At 56.1% G+C, this 27,208-nt stretch overlaps 7 protein-coding genes across 7 annotated transcripts; 3 read left to right on the plus strand and 4 right to left on the minus strand.

Annotated features, from left to right (window-relative positions):
- Positions 1–6,914: 6,914 nt before the first annotated feature.
- Positions 6,915–8,617, plus strand: CkaCkLH20_11698 (cytochrome p450; the record flags this gene model as incomplete). The annotated part of the gene is made up of 4 exons (XM_038894412.1): positions 6,915–7,142; positions 7,193–7,478; positions 7,534–8,139; positions 8,193–8,617. 4 exons carry the CDS (start codon positions 6,915–6,917, stop codon positions 8,615–8,617), a joined length of 1,545 nt encoding a protein of 514 aa, XP_038740260.1.
- A 2,501-nt stretch (positions 8,618–11,118) lies between these two features.
- CkaCkLH20_11699 (uncharacterized protein) lies at positions 11,119–12,828 on the minus strand (the record flags this gene model as incomplete). Its single annotated transcript, XM_038894413.1, has 1 exon — positions 11,119–12,828. One exon carries the CDS (start codon positions 12,826–12,828, stop codon positions 11,119–11,121), a length of 1,710 nt encoding a protein of 569 aa, XP_038740261.1.
- A 1,884-nt stretch (positions 12,829–14,712) lies between these two features.
- CkaCkLH20_11700 (uncharacterized protein) lies at positions 14,713–16,387 on the plus strand (the record flags this gene model as incomplete). Its single annotated transcript, XM_038894414.1, has 9 exons — positions 14,713–14,827; positions 14,878–15,135; positions 15,182–15,349; positions 15,396–15,440; positions 15,486–15,596; positions 15,644–15,739; positions 15,796–15,827; positions 15,877–16,034; positions 16,081–16,387. The coding sequence occupies 9 exons, from the start codon at positions 14,713–14,715 to the stop codon at positions 16,385–16,387; spliced, it is 1,290 nt and encodes a 429-aa protein (XP_038740262.1).
- Positions 16,388–16,971: 584 nt separating this feature from the next.
- On the plus strand, positions 16,972–17,881 carry CkaCkLH20_11701 (rhamnolipids biosynthesis 3-oxoacyl-acyl-carrier-protein; the record flags this gene model as incomplete). The annotated part of the gene is made up of 2 exons (XM_038894415.1): positions 16,972–17,078; positions 17,134–17,881. The coding sequence occupies 2 exons, from the start codon at positions 16,972–16,974 to the stop codon at positions 17,879–17,881; spliced, it is 855 nt and encodes a 284-aa protein (XP_038740263.1).
- Positions 17,882–17,994: 113 nt separating this feature from the next.
- Positions 17,995–19,276, minus strand: CkaCkLH20_11702 (uncharacterized protein; the record flags this gene model as incomplete). The annotated part of the gene is made up of 2 exons (XM_038894416.1): positions 17,995–19,123; positions 19,185–19,276. 2 exons carry the CDS (start codon positions 19,274–19,276, stop codon positions 17,995–17,997), a joined length of 1,221 nt encoding a protein of 406 aa, XP_038740264.1.
- A 658-nt stretch (positions 19,277–19,934) lies between these two features.
- Positions 19,935–21,137, minus strand: CkaCkLH20_11703 (uncharacterized protein; the record flags this gene model as incomplete). Its single annotated transcript, XM_038894417.1, has 1 exon — positions 19,935–21,137. The coding sequence occupies one exon, from the start codon at positions 21,135–21,137 to the stop codon at positions 19,935–19,937; it is 1,203 nt and encodes a 400-aa protein (XP_038740265.1).
- A 1,743-nt stretch (positions 21,138–22,880) lies between these two features.
- On the minus strand, positions 22,881–24,710 carry CkaCkLH20_11704 (uncharacterized protein; the record flags this gene model as incomplete). The annotated part of the gene is made up of 1 exon (XM_038894418.1): positions 22,881–24,710. One exon carries the CDS (start codon positions 24,708–24,710, stop codon positions 22,881–22,883), a length of 1,830 nt encoding a protein of 609 aa, XP_038740266.1.
- Positions 24,711–27,208: the final 2,498 nt, after the last annotated feature.

The raw sequence follows: 27,208 nt of genomic DNA on the forward strand, positions 1-27,208 counted from the left end.
CCTGATCAACGCCTAGTGTGTCTTCGGCCGTTCACCACCCCTACCGCTCACCTGATCGGTAGCCGAAATTCCCACCGCAGCCACGTCCAACCACATCGCACCGGCTTGCGAGCCAGCTTCCGCGGTGCCGCAACAGGTTTGGTACCGGGCATCCAGACTCGAATCCTGTTCTCAGCGGCTGTCATGGCAGCTGCGTATTTTGCCAACAGGTGCTACAAACACTGACGACACACCGGATTCCTTCGAATGCAACCCAGGCGACCACTGCGGCGTTCCTGCTCTTTCCGGGCGTTCAAAAAGCAACTCCCAGGTGACCATCTCGCGAATTTCGTTTCAGAGGCTCAACAGTCCCAACAATCAGATCCATGGCTCAAATTCATATCCTTCCAGCCTCCCTGTCCGCCCCAGCATTCTCGTGTTCGCACGTGAAGCATCCCTTCAGGTAACCCACTGGATGGCTCGTCGATCTTCCACAGTGTAAACTTCAACCACTTGGCTCTCCACACCGAGAGGTACGTCGCGTGGGAACAGTTCCTGCGTCCCCGGGGATCTTGTCCTAGCTGCCGGTACGAAAACCCTCTAGCTCGAACTAGGCCTGGCTTTATTACGACCGCTCTCCGGTCATTTCGCTCCCTCCCGGAAACCGTCAGTCCGGGCTGGTCCGATGCCAGCCTTTTGCCAGTACCAACCACTCGGTTGAAACAGGTTTTCGTCAAGGCCCCTGGCTTGTAATCATTTCGACACATTCTGAGAGCTTCTGGAAGCCGAGGAAGCGAGATGACGACCAAATGGTCGATGTGGCCATCGGGCATCCGCGGGTCTTCATCCTCCATCGTCCATCGACCGATCAAAGTCGGACCGAGCAGCTCGGCACTCGCACGAAACCTCAGGGGGCTCGGTCTAGCTCGGTGGCATAACTTGTCTTGGCTGTGCGTGTTCTGGTTTCCGGGGACAGAATAGGGGTAGTGGCATGCCGGTGTTTGCTCTACATGCCGTCCTGAAAACCTGCAGTACGCAAGCTACAACGGATTGGTGTTGCTGGCCTCAATCGCTGCACACATCAATGCGACAGCAATGGGGGAGAAAGTGCCTCCTTCTTGCACGGCTAAAGTGGATGATTTGGCGCCAACGACCCCTGATTTAACAGCAAAACAACCGTCTTTACCCGTCGGTGGTGTCAAGGATACAGCAAACCGCATCGCATCGAGGTCGTCTCACCTACATGATGAGACTGAATGAATCGGGGACCTAACTAAGATCAGCGATTTTGAGACCAGACTTGAAAGGAGCCTAGACAAGCATCGACCGCGTTGAAAAAGGCCAGGAGGTGACGACAAACAGATACCTGGTCAGACTTTTAGCCACAAGTCGCAAGCTCGTTAGGCCCTTCGTTTTCGATCTTCCTCGAAGCCCCTGCTGAAGCTCGGTTCCGAAGAAGAGATGATTCGCGAGTCAACAACTGCAAGCCAAAAGTCTGATTTGACTAACTTTGAAAGACGGAAAAAGCAGTCTGGTGTCACAAAGTCCCGGGACACTTGAAAGATACTCCGGTCCATGATTATGGCGGCAGAGGACAACGACATCCGTTCGTCCAAAGCTGCAGCATAGCATGTTCGTCAAAAATAGCTGTGCCCTTGATACGCCAAGGTCGGAAGTTTGCCGCCCCAAACCGTTCCGATAGACGGCAGATCGTTAATTGCTGTCCCGGTGATTCGAAGACGCCAAGTGCTGCGAGAAATCCATGGACCGCGCATCCGTTTTGGAAACCGCAGTCCCGTCTATCTTAGGAACGACTTGCTCTTGGCACACTCAGCAATCGCCTCGCTAACAAAACAAATCTTTGAGGGTGCCTTGAAAGACTTGTTTGGATGCCATGGCCGGCTTGGTTTCCCCAGATCACCAGCGGCCCGCCCCCAGCATTCAAGGTGCCCTTGCGAGGACAGGGCTGCCGAAAACCGAATGTGGCCGTGATCCAGGAATAGGACCATTCAACGACGCGCGTCCCCGCAATCTACCAGACAGTCAGATCGTCTGAAGGCACGAGGCCACCAAGGAATTCTCCGAAGTCGAGGGTGTTTACGCTAACTCACAAGCTCGTGCTTTTGGTCTGGCTGGCCCTTGTCTTTGCAAATCGCAGTCCATCTCAACATACCAACCACAGCGTTGCGGTGAGTTCTTGACACAAGCTCAGAGAAGGTTTCAATGATCAATGGCGTTGAACATGCTAGCAGCACGCATGAACGTCTCGAGGACGCGTCGAGACTCGTTTGAAGTCGGAACGAGGTGGTCACAAACTTCGGAAACCAGTCTCAAGCCTAACCAAGCCATCGGGTATTGTTTCCACCCGCCGTTTCCGGTGCCCTCCCAGCCGTCCGTCGCCCGAGTCAGAAGTCGGGAGGCGCCCGAAATACCAACATCAAAACGCAAATCATGAGACGGGCTCCGGTCTGTGGTTCACAACGCCAAAAAGATGGACGATCAGGGAATCGAACCCTGGACCACTCACATGCTAAGCGAGTATTATACCACTAAACCAATCGCCCACGGGATGATCTAGCCCGGACTTGAACCGGAGACCTTCAGTGGAAGCAGGCGAGGGCATTCGGAGATGCTCTCGAACTGTTAGACTGACGTGATAACCAACTACACCACCAGACCAGCTGTTGTTGTCAACGTCGTGTGGGAGGCCCTCCTTAGGGCAGCGCATCGTGAGCGAGGCGGGACCCGGTACGACGGACGAAGCGGGTGGGTGGACCCCAGGGTCTTCGGACCAAGCAACCGAGATCCAAGCGACTGGGAAAAGTGGCGCAAACGCATGTCGAGAGGGTCACAGAAAGAGACGACATTGAAGGTTGAGAAGAAGAGTTCAGTTGCTTCTGGACCCTCATGCTATATCTGCAAGAGGCTGACTCGAGAATTTCCAGACCTGAACGGCCAGAGACGAAGAGGTTGCGTGTTGAACCGTAGACGTGTCTCACGCACGACTAGCGCGACAATCCGGACGAGGTCGAAGATGTGGGGGAGTGGGTGAAGGCCCATCCAGGGCATATATCCCGCACTCCGTCCAAATTGTTCGAAGATCGTGGCGGACATAGCTCAGTTGGGAGAGCGTCAGACTGAAGCGGATCTCGATCCGAGAAACTTCATTCCATCAATCTGAAGGTCGTGTGTTCAATCCACACTGGCCGCATCTTCATTTTTCGTCGTCGTGGCACGACATCTTTTTGCCGGTTGTGGTGGTTGGTTTTGGTGATGGATTTTTTGATGAAAAGGTGTTTCGGGAAACATTTTGCTCGGCGTGCGGCTCAACTGCGCCACGTCACGTCAGGGCGGCCAATTTGAGACCGGGCCAGGCCGTTCCTGTGGCTGAGCCGCACCGAGCGACAGACACCTCAAGCTGGCAAGTGCCCTCCCTCCACTGACTGGGTAGTTGTTATCATACCAAACCGGCGGACTTGTATATCACCCGATGGCCTGGGAACAAGCACAACCGCATCTCGTGGAAGGCATATACCGGCGGGCCGACGGCGACGTTGTTATTTTTGACCTGCACCGCCCTTTTCTACGTCACTGCCAATATGGCCGTGACTGGTTGCTGCTCGTCCGGTTACGTGGCCGACACTTGAGATCGGGTTCAGACGCAAAAGTTCAGGTGTTCGTTTGGATTTCCATTTGAGGAAGAGCGCGCAATGCTCGTCGCGTCCAAAGGCCATCCCCAACTAGTTCCGGTCAGTGCCTTCGGCAAACATCAGCTCAAGTCACGCATTGCGGTAAGGCCGCAAAACAACGTCTATCGGAGACTGATGCGGGCCATCTGGCGAAGCCGCTGGACGGACCGACGACGCCCGAACCACCTCGTGTTTTCAGATTTTATCCAGTTGCCAGTAGAATGGCAGCAAAACAGGTTGTTGGTCGCCACATGGGAGGGAGTTAGGTATTCTTCCACGGGATATTGTTTCTGCACGCGCGCGCACACGCACTCCTTGTCGGAGCCGACGACGGCACCGCTCCCGCCTGGGGGTCGAATGCGTAACTGCAACAAGCTTCTGGCCGGATACCGTCTTGGCGGGGAGAGACCCGCATGGTCATGGGTAGCTGTAGCATAAGTGATGAGCATATTTCGAATTCCATGGCTCGACGGCGAGCCGACAACCGCCTCGACTATCCTGAGGCGGGGATCCCAAAGAGCGAGAACGACGGCCAGGAACAAGCTGGCAGGCCGCGACCGTGATGACCGGTTCCCTGACATGAGCTGCGCGTCGCACGCACTCCCAAGGTTGCGGGAGCTAGGTTCTTAACGTTCAGATTACCGTGCAGATCCATTCGATTCTTCGTCGGGTTGGGAGCACACGCGGCCACCAGGGCAAACTAGTCTGCTTGAAGCACAACACTAGCAGGAGTGGGCGATCAGTGAGAACAGCCATCCCTGCGGCTCACAATGGCGGCAGTGGTGGACGGTTGCTGGAAGGCATGGATGGAACCTGCCGGCGACGATGACAGGCAAGCAAACAGCTAAGCATTGCGGGTTGCCGGCTAATCCTTCCCTCGCGGAGGATCACCCCTGTGACTATTATTGGACATCAATCTTGGCAGGCCATGCGTTTCCCATGGAAGCCGCGGGCTTCGAGGCATTGGTTCTGTGTGTTGCCCGGCGCAGTCAGGAGCACGGGGATTTCGAGGTGCAGGTTTGATCGGTCGCAGGGTAAGGGACGGGGGATGACGACGGCGCCTCCATACCCACACGACCCAAAGTGGACGGAGATGGCGACGACCATGACCATGACCACGAGCGGTGCCTGGCGGCAGGTTCCGAGACACAGGGCTGTAGTCATGTCGTGGGATGCCTGGAGTCGTCAGGACGGTTGTGAGAAGCGGCTCAGGCGAAATCCTTGGGCGACGACTGGTGTCTGACTCTGGGTTTAGAGTTTAGAACTTGGCTTGCAGGAGATCTATAGGTAAGTTGGATATCGAATCTCGGATTTGCCAGGACGTTGCATTGGTGGGGGGAGGAGGGTCGCCGGCAGGAACAACGAAGAACAGGACCGGGGGAGATGCGAAGAAAAAGGAGGTCCGCGCAAGCGTCGAAGAAGCTTACTGCGAAGCGTATCGTTGGTTGTCGTGGGCGGCGCTTCGAGAAGGTGGGTTGAAGGTCAGAAGATGATGCGAGATGGGATGAAGTGGAGGAGTTACGCTACACTAACAATTTCTGGCGCGTCTCGGTCAGTAAGCGAGCCGAAAGAGCCCCTGTCGAGCCTGTATCCGTGCCAGAAGGGGCAAGTGGGGGAGGTATACCGAGGTATCTCATTGGCTGGGTGATGTGGGAAATTACCTACTTAGGTACTCGGGATAGGTACCTTACGGGGTGTTAGAAGGGGCTGCCCCTTGGAAGGGATTACCTAAGACGCCTGTCTCAGACCTCGTTACCTCGGATTTTGGTTACAGAATACCTTATCTCGATCTCTATCTTATCTTTAATCGCCAAATCTACCTAAGGTACACCTTAACGATCAAAGACAACAACCAAACAATGACAACGACTAGAAGAAACCTGACAAACGGACTACTGCCTGTCATCGCCACCCACCGCAAGGACGGTTGAATAAAACAAGCGGCCCAGTAAGAACATGTTTGGGGCTCTGCTCTTTTGCACGGGTGGGCAGCAAGCTAAAATCCGGAGGTGGCTGCTCCCGAACGACTCCTTGTTGACCATCCATGTTTCAGATGCGACCTGGCAAGTCCGCGAAACCGCCAGAGACGCTCAAGGAAGCAGAAGTCGATCACGTCCCGGTTCGGTCCAAACTCCCAAACCCTACGAATTTCACCGCAACGTGCCCGGCCCAGGCGCAGAGGTCAAGCTCAGCGGTCCTTGCCTTTTTTTCTCTTTCTCTCTGGGAACGCGCTGTCCTGGGTCTCCATGGAGGAGCCGGGTAACCTTCCACACCGGCGCCCTGTAGGGGTTCCTGATTGTACCTTGGGTCGCGGTCATCCTCGCCGGGGTGAGGCCGGGTTCACAGTAGAGTCTCCAAGGCCCGACTCGATGTGAGGTCGGGGTTGGCTTGCGTAGCGTCGTGGGTTGCTGTCGGGAAGGAAGCGGGAAGCCCTGCTTTGCGTTGCATGTCGTCTGTGTTTCTGGTGTGTGCGCTTGCGCGCGCCGGCCGGCTTGCTGGAGGTACTACGATCCCAATGCTACAGCAAGCATCGATTTCCGATTTTTATCCTGCCTTGACTCTGCTTCTTCCCAATTTTTCCTTTTCTTTCTTGTCCTTTGGTTCCTACTTTACTGTTGTGGTTTCCCGTCTCTTTGCTCGGTTTCCCGGTTCTGTTTCTTCTTCGACTCGGGTGCTTTCGACAAGACATATACCCAAGCAACCGAACAAAAACCAAACTCGACGACGACGCTGGACGACGCTTGAGGGAAAAAAAAGAGAGAGAAAGACAAAGTGTGAGAGGGAACTACGGGAAACGGGACCGCGGCTAGGAGTTCGGAATCCCGATCTTGGACATTCGTCACTCGTCCTTTTGACTTTTCTGTCTTCCTGGGCCGCAAACCTTTATGCCATCATCGCATCGTCGACCCTACGCAGGGCCTGGCTGGTAATCTTTGATTCTAATGGCCAATGTCTTGGAGACATTCCTAAGTCGTCACACTTCCCTATACGCCCCGGGAAGTCTCTATCAACAGACGACTCTCCTCTCTACGACCTGATCTCGATTGGATCTCGTACTCGACACGATTTCGACTCGAACCCGAATCGAATCGACACCGCTCGCCCCGCCCGGCGTTGTTGTACTTTTCCTTGTTGGCGCGTTGGATTGATTGATACCCTGTTAGACTTGCTTTTCTCACTTCTTTCTCCTTTGAGGATCGTCTCCTCGTTCTATCACTCTCGAGCATCAACACAACCTCATCTCCGATGAATCAGTCAGCAACCATGTCGTCATCCATGCCAATGGAGCTCAGCTTGCCCCAAGTGGTGCCGGGAGGTAAGCACTTCAGCTACTACGTCGCCATCAGCGCGATCCTGGTCGTGGCGTGGCTGTTCCAGTCGCGCAAGCAGAAGCTGCCTCTGCCGTTCTACAAGGCGGCCAAGACAAAATGGATGTTCGACGCCGAGACGTTGATTCGCGACAGCTATGGCAAGGTAGGTCGTCATTCGTGCGCCGGGGTGGACGCGCAGCTGACCTCTTAAAGTTCCGCGATACCGTCTACCAGATCAAGGCGACAGAGGGCCTGCAGGTTCTCATTCCCGCGAGTCTCATCGGCGAGCTGAGAAGCCTGCCGGAAGACATCCTCAGCGCGACGGAGGCCGTTGACGAGGCCATGTTGAGCCGGTACACCAACTTCACGCTGGGCCCCCACGCCGACTTGTTGTCGACGCTTGTCCGATGCAAGCTCTCCCAGAACCTGGCCAGGCTCGTGCCGCAGCTGAAAGGCGAGCTCGAGTACGTCGTGGCCACCGAGTTTCCCGAGTGCAGGGGTATGTCGCGCTTCAAACCTTGAGAATGTCGCCTCGCTTTGCTAACAAGCCCAAGACTGGACACCGGTCAAGTTCCAACCGTTCGCGCTGCGAGCCATCGCACGGATCAGCGGCCGCGCCTTCGTGGGATCCGACATCAACCGCCAGGAGAAGTGGATGGACATCAGCATCAACTTCGCCATCCATGTCTTCGTCGCCGTTGTCAAGATGCAGCTGTTCCCCGAGTGGGCGCGGCCGGTTGCGCAGTACATGGTGTCGGAGCTGCGACAGATCACGAAAGACATCGACCTCGCCAGCAACATGCTGAAACCCGTCATCGAGGAGAGGCTGCGTGACATGGAGATGCCCAACTACGAGGATGCGCCCGACGACCTGATCCAGTGGCTCGTGGAAGCGTTGCCCGCGGAGGAAAAGGTAGACGTCAGAGCACAGGCGCACTTGCAGCTCATTCTGGCGGCGGCGTCGATTCACACGACGAACAACCTCGTCACCGACTGCATCTACGATCTTGCGGCCAACCCAGAGGCGCAAGAGATGTTGCGCGAGGAGGCGCATCAGGTGTTGGTGGTTGAGCATGGGTGGGCGAGGAAAGAGAGCATGGCCAAGCTTAAGAAGCTCGACAGCTTCATGAAGGAGACCCAGCGCTTGGCTGGCAACATCAGTGAGTCCCTTAGCCCTTCCTTGTATGTCATCAAATGTCTAACCACAGCGCAGCCTCCTTCATCCGAAAGGTCATCAAGCCCATCCACCTCTCCGACGGCACACACCTGCCCTCAGGCACCAAGCTGCTAGCACCACAAGCCGGTATCTCCCACGATGAGCGGTACTTCGAGAACCCGGACACGTTCGACGCGCTGCGTTTCTACAAACTACGACAAAAGTCCGACGAGGACGCCAACAGGTGGCAGTTCACCAGCATCAGCGACACCAACATGAACTTCGGCGCCGGCAAGCACGCGTGCCCCGGTCGCTTCTTCGCGGGCAACGAGATCAAGATGATCCTGGCCTACTTCCTGCTCAACTACGACATCAAGCTCAAGGAGGGCGAGACGAGGCCGAAGCCGATGGTCATGGTCATGAGCAAGTCGCCGGATCCCAACGCCGAGATCCTCTTCAGGCGGCGGACGGCGGCGGCGTAAGGGCGCGGCGCTTTACATATATACACACACACAACTACGAAGGATAAACCAAATCTCCAAAGGGGAGACGGTAATGAGACGAAGAAAAAAAGGGCACAGCGCCATATCATGGACAGTATCCCGTGCACACAGACACGTACACGGAGGTGAAAACACACATATATATAACAACACGAAATCTTTCCGGCGTCGGGGCCTGGAGCTCCTGGGTCTTTTGGATGGGCTAATTGGAGGCTAAAACTACCCATGGAGGAGATACCACTGTACATTAACCAACAAACCACACATATTCCATCACCTACCCTAGTCATGGCCGAGGAGGCGGCTACATTTTAGAGGCGCGAGCGGTTGTTTGAAGTGCGCATTTCTATCTCGGCCTACGGGCGAACAAAACAAATACATGAGCTGCATCGTATCCTGAGTAGCAATGCCGGTGGTGAGAATGGAGCTGGTTGTGGATGATAAGCTGTACAAATGGCTCACTCATCAACAACAAGCCTTGTTGGCTAAGTGGTATAGCGCCTCACTAGTAATGAGGAGATCATGTGTTCGATTCACATACGAGGCAATATGAGACTCAAGAGTTCGTCTTTTGCGATGGACCACGATCTTTTTTTTGGCGGTTGGATGAAATATGCTCAGTTTTTAACTCTAACAAGCGCAAAACAGAGTCGTGGAAAGAACTACCTTTTAGAGTTAAGGAACCACCGCGGCTTCCCCACCCCCCGTTTCAAAGCTTCACCGAAACCTGCGACCGCGTCACAAAACCACAGATAACCCAGCGGCTCACCTTCGTCGGGTCTTCGCCGATGCGTTTAGCCACTTTCACCGCCTCAAGTCAAGCCACTCACTCCCCGTTTGATTCACCTTGCATCAAGCAGATGATCGTAAAGTGCTGTTTCTCTTGCAGCTGCCCTTTGGTCTAGCTTACCCGTTTAATCGGGGTCGTAGGGCTGCGTTAGCTGTTAAGCTGTCTAGGCAGCTTAGCTGGTTTGGGTTACTCCTGATCCATACCTGTCGTGAGAATACCTCCATCTCTTTTAACGCCAGACGAGAAGCTTGATGAGATTCACGACAATAACGCGAGTGCGATGACGACGAACAACAAGCGGCGACCATCCAAACAACACAAACAGCCTGAATCTCTCAACCTCTCCGAGGAGATGGCCGACCCCCGACCGGCACTCAATCCTGACCAGCAAAAAATCAGGCTGAGCATCACCAACCACCCCTCTCTCTACACCATCATGACGACGCCTCTCTCACACACACCTCCATCCGCGATGCAGCGCAGCCCACGGCGCGAGCCTTTCGGGGCCTGCCGTCGGCGACAGATGATGACCTTTCGTCCAAAATTTGAAAAACGTGGCACCAATCCCTCCCCTCGTCATCGTCGCGGAACATGACCGATCAATGTCTTCATCGTTTTGGAAATTCCAGAAAATTACCAAAAGGCTGCGTGCGACAAAAGAGCCCGACGTAAGTAGGCGCAGGCAGTCTTGTACGTATGTATATTGGAATTGTCAATTCTCTTTCGCAGTCTCAGCCCTACGGCATCCTGATTCGCTCATTCGCGAAAGGAAATTCCGATATGCACTCCGTCAGCCGTTCCGAAACCCCGTGTGTGAAATACCATTCCGTCTCGTCACCGCATGTTTTTTTCCCTTTGCGTTGTTGAAGTCTGGTTGGCCATGTTCCGGGTTATGGAAAGTCGTGATAGGTCTTGTTTCCGCTCGTTGGAAACAGAAACCTCGAGAGGGGGGTGCATGGCGGGTTGTAGCCCTTCCCTTCTTCTTTCTCCCCCGACGCCTTGCATGTAAGTCTCTGCGCGATTCGCTCGGCTTCCGGGAAAGAGTCAACATTGACAATTTGTGAACAGCAAAAGAAACCCCGCGTTGGTATTGCGATACGTCGCATGGGAGGGGATGATATTATTCCATGCAGCCGAGCGGGACCGCCTTGGCGCGTTGAATCACATGCTGCCGCTCCCGCATCTCTGACTCTTTGCAGAACAGGCTGCATTAGCCTCGAGCGATAGCGAACATGTACCTGTACACGCGTGAGGTGGTCGACAGTGGAACTCGGCCGTTCTTCGCTGGTTCGCGATGGCTCGTCCGAGCGCGCGGAAACATCAGCCGAACGGTTTCTAGCTTCGCCGTCGGAAGCTAAGGTGAGATGGGACGTAGCGTCGACTGCACGATACCGAATGTGAATGATACTCGTTTTTCTTCTTTAGTATTGACAATAAAAGTATATCAAGTCAGCCCAGCCCTATGAAACTTGATTCCGACATGCCGCCTCTTCATTACTTGACAGTCTTCAAACAAAAGGGTATATGCATACTGATACAAAACTAGAATCCAACGCCATCACAAACCCTCATACCAACGCCGTGGTATACCCGCCATTGTGCCCAATAGCGACAAGTTAAGTACGCTTGACCAACGTCTTGGTTGACAAAGCAACAAACAGCGGTCTTCTTTCTCGATCCATCGTATGCCTCAAGAAAGTTGCCCTTCGCCACCCTCCATGTACGGACTACGATTCATCACAGCCGTGACAAGATGCGTCGCCGGCTGGGGAACGCCACTGGCACTGGTTGACCGGAGAAAGTCTTCTCGCCTTTTGACAGCGCCATCCCTCCACCAGTAGAAAAGAACATCCTGCTGCCATCGGTGCAAATTGGAAATTCTCAACCTCGCTTCATGAATAAACGTGGCATGCAAAAGCTCGACGGACATGGGCGATGTTCGCAGTTGGTGTAGAAGCCAACGGGTAACAAAATCCGACTTGTCGTCTCCTTTAAATTCGATCATCAGTCTAGATATGGCAAGCTCCTTCTGAGCCGCTTGCAACTGCGACTTCTTGGCCGGATGGTTCGAAGAGAGCCTAACAACCCGTCGCAGGTCGTCTAGGGCTGTCAGAGGCCTGGCCTGAAGAAGATGGTCGGGGCAGGATAAAAGGTCGGGGAAGCGGTGGTGTGCAAGACTCTTCGAACTTGGCCACGAATCGTCAAGAGTCATGTCTTCTCCGATGTCAGGGTCCAGAGCGTAGGCTATCATATAAGAGGGGTGTTTCTTCATCGCTCCGTTTTCTTCGCAAACTCGTTTCAACCTTTTTACTTCTTCGGCTAGTCGGTCGATCTCTCTACGCCTCTCGCGTTCTTGATCGGGAAAGTCATTGATGAAATGCTCCTCTTCCGGACTCAGGGTTTTGCCAGCGGCCTTTTTCACTCCCATGCCGTACGCATATTGCTCATTAATGAGGACTAGCTCGTCATAGTCGTCCTGGGCGTTGGTAAAGTCTCCAGTGGCACATACAAGATCTTCCCACAGCGGGTGGGCTTCTTCCGTCGGTCCGTTCCGAGATATGCCCATCAAGTCGTGCGGTATGTCTGACAGATATTTTGGCTCATCGTCGTCCGAGATCTCCTTTTCGAACTCTTGCGCAGCACCTGTGGTTCCAGCTGCAAGGGCGCTGAAGAAGCGGGTCTCGATATTATTGAGGTCTTCCTCTTTTTTGTCGAGATTGATCTCCAGGCCTTCATAGTATGATTCTCGGGAGTAGTACTCGGTGCGAATGGATTGCATATCGGCAAATTTCTTGTCCAGAACGGCGTCTAGTGTGTCGAGCGTCCTCTGCTGGCCCCTGATGAGGATGGGGCGGACCATGTTCATGAAAGCGTTGTCAGCAGCGTCTTTACGCCGGCGCAATTCGCGGAGATGCCTGCGTCTACCAGCCATATCCTGCTTGATGTCGTTGACTTGCTGACGTTGCTCTTTCATCCGAACCCACAACGATTGGACAAGGTCGACGGAGGTAGCTGTCGAATGAACAGAAGATGCATCGGACTCCGAGCCAGGGACAGGACTGCGGCCATTCTTTAGACGGGAAACTTGGTTCGTGATGACCCTCGTGATCTTCTTTCTGTTCTGGTCGACTGCCGTTCTCGATTGAACCGTAGGCATAAGAGGAGGAAAAGAGGCTCGGTTTTGGTGATCGAAGGGGTCATCGGATTCTGTATCCTGATCGTAAAAGTCTTCGGCTTCATCGGAACTGGTTGCGGAATCCACTGACGAAAGTCGCCATGAATGCGACGAAAGCGATGGACGAGAAGACGACCGCAACGTAGGGGTGTTCACGATGTTGCGTCCCAGCTTTGCGTTTGGAGGCGGCGGAGGCGGCGGTGGTGGTCGACGGGGATGTGCCATTCTTGTCCTTGGCGGTTTGAACCCCGGAGGTGGATGGGGAGGCGGCGGTGGAGGAAACTTGGGTATCCGCGGTGTCGGCTCATTCTTGCGAGGCGGTAGTCTGCGAATCGTGGGGCCATCGTGAGGGTGTTGGGGAGCTTCAGGAATGGATTCTGGAGACGAAGCAGCCAGCCGATCAACAGTATTATCTGGTTGAATCGATGGAGATGGAGGAAGACTCAGCGACGGTGTCGGGACCAGCTCGATGTCGACGCGATCTTCTTCCGCGTCAAATGACACGTCACACTGGCTGGAGAGGCCATGGGTTGAGGAGCTCAGAGGTAATGACTGACGGTCGAAGTCACTGGTGGCCATGACGACGAGCTAAGGTGCGTACTGATCGTGGTATTGTTCCATTATCTGCCACGAGCTTGAACTCGATGGCAACGACGACGAGTCCGATGAGGGAGGGAGAGAAAAGAGGCAGTATTTTCGGAAATGGTAGACTGTTTGCACGGGGCGACATGGGAGCGACAGAGAGTGAAGCGAGCAGAGCCTCCCGCTCTGTTTGTTGCGTGTTCGTACCGCGAAGAAAGCAGGCTGGGCTGGCTCCCTTAATTCTTCCTACCTATCTTGGGGGGACACGCGCTGCGGCAGGGCAATACTCATGCTAATTTGAGACCTATGCATATCTGACCGACTCCCGACAATCAAGACCCGTGGACGTGTACGACAGAGCTTGGCTGACCGAGAAGCAAGGCGAGGAGAAAAGGAATGAGCTTCTAAATTTCAAGCATCTCAGGGCACGTTTTTGTTGGTAAACGCCCCCGGGCCCGCGTCCACCTACCTTGCCGGCACTAGTAGATTTCGAACTTGGGGGAAAGATCCCCCCCTGAGCACCACTTTCCCACGGGAGCTTGGCCTGATTAGTTTCCATTGGACGCCGGTGTGGGGGCCTTCGGCGCCGGACGGGGGTCCACTGGCAGGTGGACATCGGGAAGGTGGAGTGGACACTGGAGGAGTCACCTCACTGACAACAGCTTCCATAGCCCATAGGTAGGCAGGTTGTAAGCGCGGGGTTATCTCAAGCGTCGTAGGTGGTGGGGATGAGCCACACCAAAACACCATACCTGCACGCATCCACAGCCTGGTTTCCTACTGCGTAGTTACAATTCCCTTCCCTTCGCTACCGCCTTGTACCAGTACCATGACTCCATCCAACGGCCAACGAAGCTCCTTTGGGCCTCCATACGGCAGGGGTCGGTCGTATACTGCGCCAGAAATCCCCTTACCCGGGGTTTGTCTATGAGACCACCACCGCACGGCATCCAGCTGGCCTCTGTGTCGTTAGGTTGCTTTTCTCCACGTTGGGTGGAATACCGACCTGCCTACCTGATGTAGAGCGAGCCGCTGCTTCGTCTGCTTCTTATCAAGGGTAGAGGGTAGATTCGGGTGGGAGACTCGGCATTCCACACCCTTTTTGTCCTCGCCTTCTCCGTCCGTCTTTCCATCTTCCTCCTCTCATGCTCAAGCTTAGGATCTTCACCCTCATTCTTCGAGCTGAGGACCGAGGTTTTCTATGCATGCCCATGCGGGACGAGTGCTATCCCACACCACTCGGTTGAAAGCCTGCGCCAGTAAGATCTCTCGGGATACGTCACGAGTTCCCGCGCAGCTGCTGTCACCAATTAAGCCGACGTCCTTTGCATTTATCCTCCGTACAACCCCGAATCGCCTGTCGACACACCTGATTGTCTCTTCTCTCGCTTCGCTTCGCCTCGCGCGTTGCGGCTCAAATCTTTTCTATCAGGACCCGTTTCGTCCCCTCATCTGACTCGTCTGAATTCCTTCTTCCGATCCGCATTTTCATCTCGTTACACTTTGGTGTAAACACGCCATGCCACTATGCCTAAGCATAGCTCCAGCAAGCAAAAGTCCTCCAAGCAGGCAAGTGCTTGGAGCGAATGGGTATATTCTGATGAGCATGGTTGTCATTACTGCTACAGAACATTGAAGAATGGTAAGTCACACGCGTCCCGCCTCAATGTATACGAAAACTCATCATCGTAGGCGAGGTCGAGTACCAGTGGGAAAATGTAGCTCAGGCTTCGTCCGCCCAAGAACACCAAGATGAGACTACTCCTCGTGGAATAGAGCAGATCACGGAAGATGTCCACAATCTGTCCGTTGCAGACGAGCCCGAACCAGAGGACCCTGAAAGTGCCTATCGCCTGGAGTCCGATCCAGCCGATTCCGGGCATGGCCCCGACAGTGGCTACGGCTATAACTTAGGCTCGCAAACTGGTGGCTATGAAACTGGCGGCTATGGTAGGCTCACACATCGCATTCTGCTCTCCATCTAACCTGTCCGCAGAAGCTCGCAAGACGTCCAAGAGCAGACGAAAGGGGAAAACCGTATCATACGCTGAACCGGATCCTCCAGACCCAAACCCAGACGACGTGGACCCAGACGATGTGGCGCCCATGGATCCCTTCTACGGCGCGCGTAGGGGCACGGAAGCAGAGCATCAGCAGGGAGAAGGTAAGGCAGCCGTCGTTGCTGAGAAACACTCGCTGATGACAGCTAGCTCTGCCCACTGAATCAGACTACAGCCAAACAAATGGCTATGATCGTAAGTCAGTCGAGCTTATGACATGACCAAAGCTGACAATAACAGCCAATGCGCAACAGGACTATGACGCTCAGTTGACTGAAGCCATGAACACTAGTGACCAGCACAACTTCGGGTACCCTGATGAAGGGGAATCATCAACAGATCCGGCATACGGTATGTCAACAACCTGAGTCTGTTGGCTTTACTGATAATAGCAGGAGCCTATTCTGAAGAGGCCGAAGATGACGGCCAGTCGACACCTAGAGCTGGAGGTCCCGTGCATGACAGTGAGCTTGAACACGGACAGTTGGATTCTCGTAAGTTTGCTGAACCACGGCATACTGCTTCTGCTGACCAAGAAAAGGTTTCAAAGTCGAGCCCTCCAAGAAGTTCAAGCAGGGCGCAGTATGTATACCGGCGTTTATAAGTCTCATGTACGGTGCTAATGTCGTAGATCTTCAAAGTCGTTTGGTCAGAACCGCAAGGGGTCACGACGAACAACACACTCGTAACCGAAAAGAAATTGATGAAAGACCCTTACGGCGGTAGTTTCTACGTCGGCTCTCGGAGATTCATCGTCGTGGCCACGGACAAGGGGCATTCCACCTGCGTGTAAGTCGCCCACCGCCTCATTCTACCAACTTCACTAACAACGTAGACCAATCCTTACCTACCAAGGCCGAGGATGCGGTAAGCCGGGCGTTCATCCTATGAACCACGGCATCATCCACGAAAAGAATCGCCATGCTCAGATGCTCCCTAGAGAACCGGAGCTTGGATTCGAACCAGTGAAGGCGAAACTCACCGTCGAGGGAGAGCGTCTCCAAAAGGAGTCTCGCGTCAACTACGCCAAACTCACCACGATTGAACACAACATCAAGGTGTTCTTTATCGGAAGCGTCGTCAAAGACGAAATCCACTACATCAGGGATGCAGTTGATTACTGCTGGGAGCGCAAGAGCTGATGGATCCATCCTGATGCCGACTCCCATTCAAACGTTTTGGCCGTCATCGCGACGGCCACTCACAATGATATATACGTGAGAGATTACTGTTCTCTCTGCCTCAAGAATGACAATCTCCTATCTATCCGGATGGCGTCTGGATTTCATTCATGATACGATTTATGACATTTCCTGAAACTTCCTTTCAGCAGGATATCCATAGCATTGGCCAAATGACAGCGATGGACACAGACCACGGAAGACTGTATTTGGATCTCATTTATCCGTTGTTTTTCATATCATCTAAGTCATCAATCATACCATAAGAGCTGCGCCTCAATACCCTGGTCAACCGTGCCTTGCATGCTGAAATCTTGCACATTACGATGAAGACAAAATGCAGTGCACAGCGCAGTGCAGCTTTCGGACCCCACGTTCAGGTGTGGGTCGGTGAATCCGGGGCTAGTGGACAGCCGAGGCTCGGTATCTCTCTCCCCGCAAACGTCACCGACCGGGGTTCGCGTGTAGCAGCTCCGGGCTATAATTCCGGACCTCCCTCCACTTTTGGAACTTCCCATTGACATACCCATTCTTCAATCGCAATAATGGCGGAAGCACAATTGGAAGATTTCCCCTCTCTGTTCTCCCTCAAGGGCAAGGTCGCCGTCGTCACGGGCGGGTCTCGCGGCCTGGGCCTGCACGCCGCGTCGGCGTACGTGAACTTCTTTCTCTCAGATCAATCGAATTCCGCTAACAGAGAGACGTAGTTTCCTCCAAGCCGGAGCTTCCAAGGTCTTCATCTCCTCCCGCAAGGCCGACGCCTGCGAGGAGGCCTGCAAGGCCCTCAACGCCCTCCCGAACCGCAGCCCCGGCGCCGTCGCCATCCCCGTCCCCGCCGACGCCGCCGACATCAAGGGCGTCGAGCGCCTGCTCGCCGAGGTGAAGAAGCACACGGACAAGGTCGACATCCTGTTCGCCAACGCGGGCGCCACGTGGGGCGAGGCCTTCGACACGCACCCCGACAACGCCTTCGCCAAGGTCATGGACCTCAACGTCAAGGGCGTCTTCAACACCATCCGCCTCTTCGCCCCGCTGCTCGAGAAGGCCGGCGGCCCCGCCGACCCGGCCCGCGTCATCATCACGGCCTCGGTCGCCGGCCTCGGCATCGGAACGCTCGGGAAGCAGGGCACGTACGGGTACAGCGCGAGCAAGGCGGCCGTCATCCACCTCGGCAGGAACCTGGCCCTGGAGCTGGCGCCCAGGCACATCACCGTCAACTCCATCGCCCCCGGCTTCTTCCCCAGCAAGATGTCCAACGGTCTGCTGAAGATGGGCGGCGGCGCGGACAAGATCGGCAAGGGGAACCCGATGGGACGTCTCGGAAAGCCCGAGGACATCGCGGGCGCCGTGGTCTACCTCGCCAGCCGCGCCGGGTCGCACGTCAACGGCGAGGTCATCGCCATCGACGGCGGGTCGCTGTGGCAGCGCGGGGAGCTGAACGTGTCCAAGCTGTAGTAGGACAGAGTAACAACATGTGTATTATCATTCATGACCATTGCCGAGTTCTATCGTTGCGTGAAAATGCCCACCCCGCAGTCCGTGATCTACAACATGACAATGAAGATACGCTACCTCGGCTTGCGCGCCACCCAGAAGCTCGCCCGGTACGTCGTCGACAGCATGCTCTCGCGGTCGTGGATGTAAGGCGCCTCGATCCCCGTCTCGCGGCGCTCCACGACGAACCCGATCTTCTCCACCAGCGCCATGACCTCGTCGTCGCTCAGCTCGAAGCTGCCCGGGTCCGCGATGCCCGACGAGTTGTTGTAGTCGTGCTCGCCGTCGCCGTCCGTGTCGCGGCCGTGGTTGCCGGGGGCGTTGTTCTCAAAGTGCCACAGCAGCGGGCCGAAGTTGACGAGCACGCCCCCCGGGCGCAGGCAGTGGTAGATGGTCTCGAGGTAGCGGACGAGGTTGGGCGCCGTGTCCAGGAAGAAGACGGTAGCCACGACGTCGTAGGCTTCCGCGTGCTCGTCGTCGGCGTACAGGCACAGGAAGTCGGCGGCGCACATGGCCATGGTGCCCGCCGAGGGCCCCGCGGCCGCGAGCTCCGTCGCCGGGTGGATGTCGGGCACGCCGCAGCTCCTCAGGTGGTTTGTGCGCGTGCGGTGGTTGGAGAAGGAGTGGACCCAGGGGTAGATGGTGTGCTGGCGCGCCGCGGCCGTGCAGTTGAGGATGTAGGACGAGGCGAGCAGCTGGTGGTACGAGATCTCGTTGCCCTCGGTGTCGTGGCCCGCGCGGCAGAGCTCGAAGACGAGGCGGCCCAGGCCGGCGCCGGGGACGAGGACCTTCAGCATCTCGGAGATCTCACCCCTGCTGCTCCGTTCGCGGTCGACGGCGTCCAGTACGGGCCCGTAACATACGCGGCGCTCCTCGGCGCCTTCTGCGGACCAGTCGCGGTAGAATTGGCGGAGGGTGCTCCGGGCCTTGTCGGTGTCGTTGTGCTTGGCGACGCCGACCCACTCGTCTGGCATCTTGGGCTCGCCATTCTCGGGCGAGATGAGATGGAAGGAGCGCAGGCCGTTGTGGGCGATGGCGCGGGCGAGCTCGGCGTTCGTGTCGATGGCCTCGTCCGTCTTGTCCAGGGTGTCGAGGAAGTTGAAAGGGGGCGCGGCGAGCATCTGCCAATGGGCCTGGGGCAGGGCGTAGAAGGATTGTCTCCTCAAGTGAGTGACGTTGAAGTGAGCCACCTTGGCATATTGACTGAGGTGGAGAGTCAGAGTCGATTCCGTTTCGTTCGAAGATCGCTCAGATTTTGACTCACATGAACGAATCGAGGGCGCAGAATATGACTTTTGTCTCTTCCGGGTCGTCAACCGTGTTCTCCATGCCGCTCCATTGCTCGTCGGCGGCCATTATTTCTGAAGGTGTCGTGAGTCGAGAGTGAGAGTCTCGTTTCGTTATTCTCAACACTTGTCAGTTTCTGAGTTTTCGGTGGTGGGCTTTGCTCGTCTTGGTGAGATGCAAGGAGGGGCAGCCAACCCGCCGGCGGCGCTGTGACGACAGAGGTAGCTCCGCTTAAGGTCTCCTCTTTCGGGTCAAGGTAGGTAAGCTTCGACTGGGGCTTTCGAATGGAGACGGGGAGGGATATCTGCGGGTTATCGCGACATCATTGCCGTTGAAGGGTAAAAAAAGGGTCCTAATATTTGTATGAAGAAAACAGTAAATGGCCCCGACAGCGGCGCGGCGCGTTTGCACTTGCATGGCCCCCCATTTGGGGTGAGAGCCCCTGACGCGGGGCTAAAACGGTGCCCGGACCCCAATCGGAGGCTCTGAACTTTGGGATTAGACGGGACACATCATCTTTCAACTTCACAGACATCATTTAGACTAGCATTGAGACAAATCCCGTGAATCGTTTATCCGTCAATCTACATGATCGCGTGCTAATCTACATATCCCAGTCCCTCGTAATTCGATCCCAACGCCAGGAATTCGCAATGCTCGCCGATCAATTTGTCCTCCATTTCGTTCGTTCCTCCAGTCAACTCACAGACCGTAATACACCTCACGTCTAGTGCTCACGGTGACGGCGCTCCTTCCTCCTCTTCCGCCTCTCATCCGCGTAATCGCTGCTCACGGCACTCTGGCTGCTCAGTCCCGGGATGACGTGGTGGTACGACTTGTGTCCCTGGTCGCTTTCCACGGCGCTGGTGATGTCGCTCTCGGCCCAGCTGCCGGGGATGCTCTGCTCCGGCTCCTCCTGAGGCGGCGGCAGGGCGTGCGGGTATCCGCGCGTGGCCTGGTCCTCTGCGATCGTGCTGGAGCGCTGGAAGCTGAAGTCGCGTCTCGAGCTGGCGGCGGCGGCGGAACGGCCCTTCTCCTGCAGCTTCCTGGCCTCTTGGCGGATGCGCTGGCGCTCACGCTCCTCGTTGCGGTCCGCCGTGCTGTACACCTTGCGGATGCCGCCCTTGGTCGGCGTCGAGGTCGGCGTCGTCTCACGGTTCGAGAGCAGGTTGGATGATACTGACGACTCGGTAGGGTTCGTGGAACCGTCCCATTCGGAAGCCTCGGACTCCTTGTTCATTCCACCCACGCGGGCGGGCTTCTCGTGACGGTAGTTGCGCAGGTGGTGCTTGGCCTCGCGCTCCGCCTCCTCGTCGATCAGGACGCTGGCCTCGTCATTCCGGCGGGACGATCTCTTCTCGCTGCGGCTCCTCTCCTTCTTCTCCTTGCGTCTCTTCTCCTTCTTGCGCTCGCGCTTCTCGCGGGAGGCAATGTCACTCGCTCCGGCGGTGATGCCGGACAAGGTGGTACCCGAGATGCTAGTCGTGTTGTCGTCGTAGTCCTTGTAGACGCTTCCGCCGCCGAGGTTCGTCGAGGGCGTGGCGTTGGAGAGGATGGTACCGTTCGGACCCTTGCGGCGGAGGACGGTGGACTTGTAGTCGTCCCAATCGTTTTCCTTGAAGTAGAAGCCGCCATTCTTGGCCCAGAAGAAGAACCAGATGCCGGTGATGACGAAGGCCGCGCCAATCAGGCCGAAGATGACGAAGATGGCCGTGTTGTTGATGTCCTGCGGGCTGGTGATGCCCACGGACGGGTTTTCTGTCGCTTTGGTGCCATCGCGGCCGATGAGGACCGATCGGGCGGCGAGGGGACCGACGGAAGGGTCGAAGGTCCGCGATGTGATGTCTGCCGTCTCCGGGAGCTTCGACAGCCTGCCCGAGATGAACGAGCGGGCTTGGTGCGCCAGACCGGTGACGACGGCCGGAGCCATGGTGTTGGGCGGTGGTGGTTGACGCTTAGGTGATGCGGATATGGGAAACTTTCGTTACTCGGTGAGACAGTCTCGTGGTGTTGATGGAATGCTGCTGCACCCACTTCAAATCAGGGTGAAGAAGGCGGGGGCACGAGAATCTCGAAATGCAGATTGAATGTGGAAGGAAAAAATGGCAGAAAGAAAGGTGCCTGGCCAGCTGTGTGCGTGTGCGTGGAGGGATGGCTGTTCCTATAGAAACCAAAAATTGCCGTGGCTGGGGGATGGGAAGGCGCAGAAGTGAGGTGGTTGGTGGGGGAATACGTCCATGAAGCCGGGGTTGGTCACTGGTCTTCCCTGCTTCGATATTTGGGCAGAGATCCGGACGCTAAAACCGTGATTCTCTTCGGACATTTACTACTTTTCCTGCAGCCCTCTTCTTTTTTCTTGATCCATGTTCGAGTCCAGCCAATCTGTTTCGCTGCAACCTCACACTCTTGCACAGAGCGAGCACCCGTCCACTCATGACGTCGAGAAGTCAATAGACCCACTCGTCGCCCAGCAACCACACCACCCAATCACCACTGTTCACGAACTTTCCCGTTTCGTCGTCCCGTCCCTTAATCAGGTACCGTCCCATCCCATCTCAGCAGACGGGAGCGGACCAACGCCCCCGCTGTCGCGCACGGAGCCAACGTTCGAGCGCCGTTTACGTCCGTCTCGACAGCATCCGCGTGTCGACCACGACGATCTCCGACTTCACAGCCATTCCACACGCCCAGGAATCTATTCCAGAGCCGTTTCAAGTCTGTGTCACGTTCAAAGGCGCCAACTGCAGCAATCTGACGGGCTCGGGAATTTGTCCTGTGGAGAGGCCGACCAGCCCGTTCGACAATTCTCATTGGGCTTTACAGCTGATGAATAGGAGACGCAAAGTCTGATGCATCCCGTGAAGGCGTTCGTCGATCGTACTCCCCGGAAGGGCAACTGATCGACCCTCCCGCACTCTCTGGGATGGAGGGCGTGGGCATAAGACCCGGATCAGACTGGCGACATATCACGAGACAATGGGACGTTTAATCAAAGTGGTTGCTGTTCCAACATTTTTATTGCGGCCTATATGGCTCAGCCATGCTAGGGGTATCTGTCTCGCCGCAAAAAGGGCAAGTCATCCGCAACACCGTTCGTTCCCTATCCTTTTTCCCCCGGCCGGCTGCCCTCGACATGGGGCAGCCACTACAAAATGGTATCCTCCAAATGATCTAGAAGTGAAACCCCAAAGATGGCCATGACAATTTCCCACATGCCACCTTCCCTAAAAGCACAAGAAGTGCGAACTTCCCGGAATGCCGATACAGGTTGTCTATCATCATGTCCAACTCGTACGCCTTGCTGAAAATGCAACATGTCCCTCGCCGCCTTGGGCAAGAAGTGATGTCGCAGACACGACAGCCATGACCTCCGGCATAGTACCAAGAAAGGCCTCTTCCGCGTATGCCCAGGAAGAAATCAACCAATTATCGTGCCCTGACCATACATGTTCAATCATCCTCCGGCCTCATTATCTGAACCCGCGTATACATGATCATTCATATGGTATGAAAAAAAAGGAAAGAGAAAAATAGTGTGGCGGTGGAGGGTAGACAGACGTCAACCTCCATGCCGAGAAAAGAAGCAATCGTATCGATACAATGCAAAACGCTCGCTTCAATGAAATCGTAGGAAACTCCATCGCTTCGTCAACTTCGTCATCATCGTAGTCATTCAGAAGAACGGCGGCCTCCCCTGCGGGGGAAAGTCGTAATCGCTGACCTCGCTGCGGCCCCATGAGTCAGCCTGGCTCGAGGCGCGAGCGCGGATGGGCAGAGGACGCTCCCTGCGGCTCTGGCGATCGTCCGAGTAGACAGTGCTGGCTCTGTCGCTGCCGCCGTTACGGCTTGGCTGGGTGATGTTGATTTCACCTCCATCCTGGCATTGGATCTCAGCGCCGCCAATCTTGAGAACGGCGCTGCCAGTGACCTTGATGGTGACGTCCTCGCTGTCAATCGCCGAAGACCGAGTTGTGCGGGTCGTGACGCTCTTTCGGAAGTCGCTCTCGTCGCGACTCTCGCTGCTGCCACTGGACCGGCTGCTCTTGCTCTTCTTGGCCGCCTTGAGCGCGGCAAGAGTTAGGGGCGTCGTAGGGCCGCCGTTGACACCGTTCTGGTAGGCCAGAGCGGCATTCTCGGCGTCAGCCAACTTTTGCTCCGAATAGCTGCCAGGGGCCGGGGCCCTGTACGAGTTGCGACGGGCGTTGTTCGTGGCTGGCTCGATGTGGAAGCCGTCGCGGCTGTATGCACTGGATCCACGTCGGTGGGCACGAGGCCGGTCCATGACGCCGTCGTCATAATCGTACTGCACAACCTGCTCGTAGAGCGAGTCGTCGCCGTCAAAGTCGTCCGATTCGTAGCCGGCCTGTGTAATCTGACGCGGAGCCGGAGCCTGTCTCTGCGGAGGCGGGCCCTTCAGAGCTTGTCGAGCAGGCTGGCTCGTTTTCGGGCGAGGTGGAGGTGGCATGAGCTTCCGGGAATCGTCATCGCGGATCTTGACCGATCGCCGCCGACCAACGTTCTCCTTCCCGTACGAGTCATGATCGAATGAGCCAGAAGACGCGGAGCGGTGTCCCATCGCAGATGACGGCCTTTGAAACCGTTGTGCTAGATGAGCCTGTCCCTGGGCAGGAGGACCAGCGTGGGGAGCCGCATGGAGAGGCGCGTGAGGAGGCGCATGGGAAGGGGCGTGAGAAGGGGCATAAGGCGCAGCGTGATGAGGAGGTGGGAAATAATCGCCGGGAGGATGAGGCGGTCCTTGAGCGGGATACGGAGCACCGGGGTGGGCCCAGGTCTGCTCAGGGTAGGCAGTCCCTGGCATATACGGAGACTGTTGCGGCATCTGCTGCAATGGAGATGGAGCGAATGGAGACGATGCTTGAGGCTGGCCGTGCTGAGCGTACCAGCGATCGTTGGTCGGAGGCGGCCGGGAGCCCTGACCGTAGTAGCTGTTGGGTCGGTTCGACATGGCTCTGGGGCGAGGTGCTTGAGCGGGCTGAATGCCATACTGGGAGGCGTCATCCTCGAAGCGTGGCCTACGGTATTCGTCGGGATTCTGCGTCGTGTGGACGACGGGGGCCGTCTTGACGTGCTTGGCTGGGGGCCGGACGGCAGACTTCTTGGGGGCGGCTGCCCTTTCGGCACGGCGCTCAAGTGCCTTTTGTTCTTCCTTGATGCGGCGGCGCTCCTCCTTACGCTCCCTCTCCTCGAACTCTCGCTCCATCTCCCGTTGTCTCTCTCGCTCCCGTTCTCTCTCCTTGCGTCTCTGGCGGTCTCTCTTCTCGGTGGGTGTGGGGTGGACGGTGTCGTCCGAGTCGGTCAGACCATGCTGCGGGGATAGGGACGATCTCCTCATGGTGTCCTTGCGTGTTTTGGGAGTGTTGGCTTTTGTTTTGCTCGGGCTGCCGGGTGCGATAGAGCGGGCGTATGTCTTCTCCCCGCCCTCGATGGCGGAACCCGTGTCGTCGTCGGCGTCTTGTACGTAGGCGGTGGTGTCGCTTGCCATAGCGCTGTAGTAGAATGGCTTGTGTGTGGTTTGTTGCTCGTAGTCGAGCGACTAATGTGTAGAGGCAAATGAGCCTCGAAAGAGGCAGACAATCGTAAGTGTGTAGCGAGTCTTGGAGTACGACGAGCAGGTGGGAACTGAGCGAGGTGGGAGCGGGAACTTTTTTGTATGAAGGGCGGACGAGAGAAACGGTGGGGATTCGGAGGGGATGCGACCACTATCTGATGGAGGGAGGGCCCGTATTTGTGGATATGGAAAATCGACCAGGACGGGGTGTGGTTGTGGAATTGGGTGTGATGGGGTTTCTCCTGGTGTGTGGTATCGACGGATGGTGTTGTGTGTCGTTGTCGTTATCGATCGTTAGGAGAGGCCATGTGTTCTGATAGAACGTGTAATAATCCAGAGAAGGACGGACTGGACGAGCCCAAGATCTTTATTGATTCTGCTTGCTGCGTGCGCACTGCTCCGTGCTGAGCTGCTGTTGCTGCTGCTGAGAGACAGCAAGAGCCCGGAGGTAGGGAGGGGTGTGCACAACCGAGCAATTCTCTTGGGGGGAATTAAAATAAAAATTGGCAGAAGAAAGGCCAATCGTGGGGTTGATTTGCTGGTAGAGGAGGAGGGGCGTGTTTGCAGTGAAAAAAGAACCTGACAGCGGATGATGTCGCTCGTTGCCCGGGGTGCTCTGCCGCCTTCCAGTATCACTCCAATCGCCGTACAGCGTTGAGAGCATGAGAGGGGGTGTGGCTGTGGTTTTTTTGAGCTCGTAGTCGCTTTGAAATCGAATTCGAGACCGCGAGCGTGGTGTTGCGTTGTGTTGACGATTATTCGTAGCGTGTCTCTGTATCCATACAGAGTAAGGTACTCTGTACGGGTACGGTGGTAGTCTGAAGACAAGCGAATTTCGTCAACCTCCCTGTATCCGATAGTGTATCCGTATACCTTGTCCTCACACTACGGGGTGTCCACGGTGGAGGATAGGATGGGATTCTTCTTGGGTTTGGGTCTCCGGACTGAAATGGAAACTGTCCCAAGCGACGAGCTAAGACAATAGCTTCAGCTCCCACCGCGTGGCAGCAAGGAAGCTCAGCTGGCGTTCTTGTCCAGCGTTTGTTGTTGGCTCAAGCCGTCCCTCTTTGACAGACGCGAAGCAGGGAATCCTCGACACAGCAATTGACCGCAAAGTTGGGAACCGGGCGGCCCCTGGCTCTGGTGCTTGTGTTGGCGCCGGTGCTAATCCAATCGCCGCCGCTTCGAGTCAGAGCGCCAAAAGCACTCAAGCCCAACTGTGGAGAAGCTTGTCTTTCGTTTCTTCCCGTCCGCGACCGTTGCAATGGATTCCCTGAACCGTCCTGGCACCTGGCACTTCGTGTGCTTGGGGCTGGGGCTGGGGGCATGTCGGCCAGGGTTGTGTTGTATCACAAACTGTCACTGAGAATTTTCCATCGGGATCCCTAGGCGCTGACGTCTCTTGTGCGAGCCGTGAGTCAATTGTGCTCTGCTGTTCTGGGTCCCGAGGATCAGAATCTCGAAATGCATACACTAAGCCCAGCGGGTCCTCCAACTCGGGGGGCGTGGACGAATGCTTTGCACGAGAGGAGGCTGCCAGCTGTCTGGATGAGACAGATGGGTTCCCTTGGGCTGCTGGAATTATGGATGGGAGAGCCTCTGCGTGTGCGGCAGATCCACCTTCAGGGCCGAAGAAGACGAGGGTGCTAGTCGACGATGACGGAACGACGCTGTTTGTGGTGCGTTGTGCCCTTTTCGGTTCATCCTTTTCTTGTCGTGTTGCTGGTTTAATGCCCGACCCTGCACTTGGCTTGGCCTTTGGGTATCAACAGACAGCGTGCTAGCCAGCTTGCTGACAGACAGGCGCGAGCCGGTCTCCAATCGTTTGCCGCGCTTTCGATTATTCTCTCAAGTCGTTTGGCTCAAACGGGTTTTCATCGTCGTACATGGTGTCCCGTCAACATGTGTGCGAGAGAAAAAAAAGACTCACCAGCGCGGTCGACTGAGTGGTGCGCGAATCCGGTCGCAGTTTCGGAACACACTCGAATCAAGCACCAGAAGAGACACTCGGTGCGGTGCTATCCTAGGCAACCAGCTGCCTTCAGCGCTGGCACTGGAAGAGACTGCACATAATGCAGAGTTTTTGGAGGCCAACACACTTCATCTGTGTTGCCCGCGCCGGAGAGCCCAATCATGGCCCGACCCCACTCGGCCTGGAATGCAGTCTCCTGCAAGCCGGGCCCGCAGCTTGTTCTCATAGGGCGAATCCGGGTCGGCAAATGGGAGTCATCGTCCTATCTCCAGCTTGGATGGCTCTCTCCTCCTTCAGGCAGGGTCTGGCTCCACGACGACCATGTAAGATGGCATCACGTTGCTGAACGCTGCAGCTTCCTCCAGATTCGCCATGTCGACTTGGGGTACCGCGTCCGGTCATGCTTCATCCGTCATGTCGTTCGGAGCACGTCCATTTCCGATAGAAAGCCAGATGTCGG

This window comes from Colletotrichum karsti (assembly GCF_011947395.1).
Source record: "Colletotrichum karsti strain CkLH20 chromosome Unknown Scaffold50, whole genome shotgun sequence".
Taxonomy (NCBI): Eukaryota; Fungi; Ascomycota; class Sordariomycetes; order Glomerellales; family Glomerellaceae; genus Colletotrichum; species Colletotrichum karsti.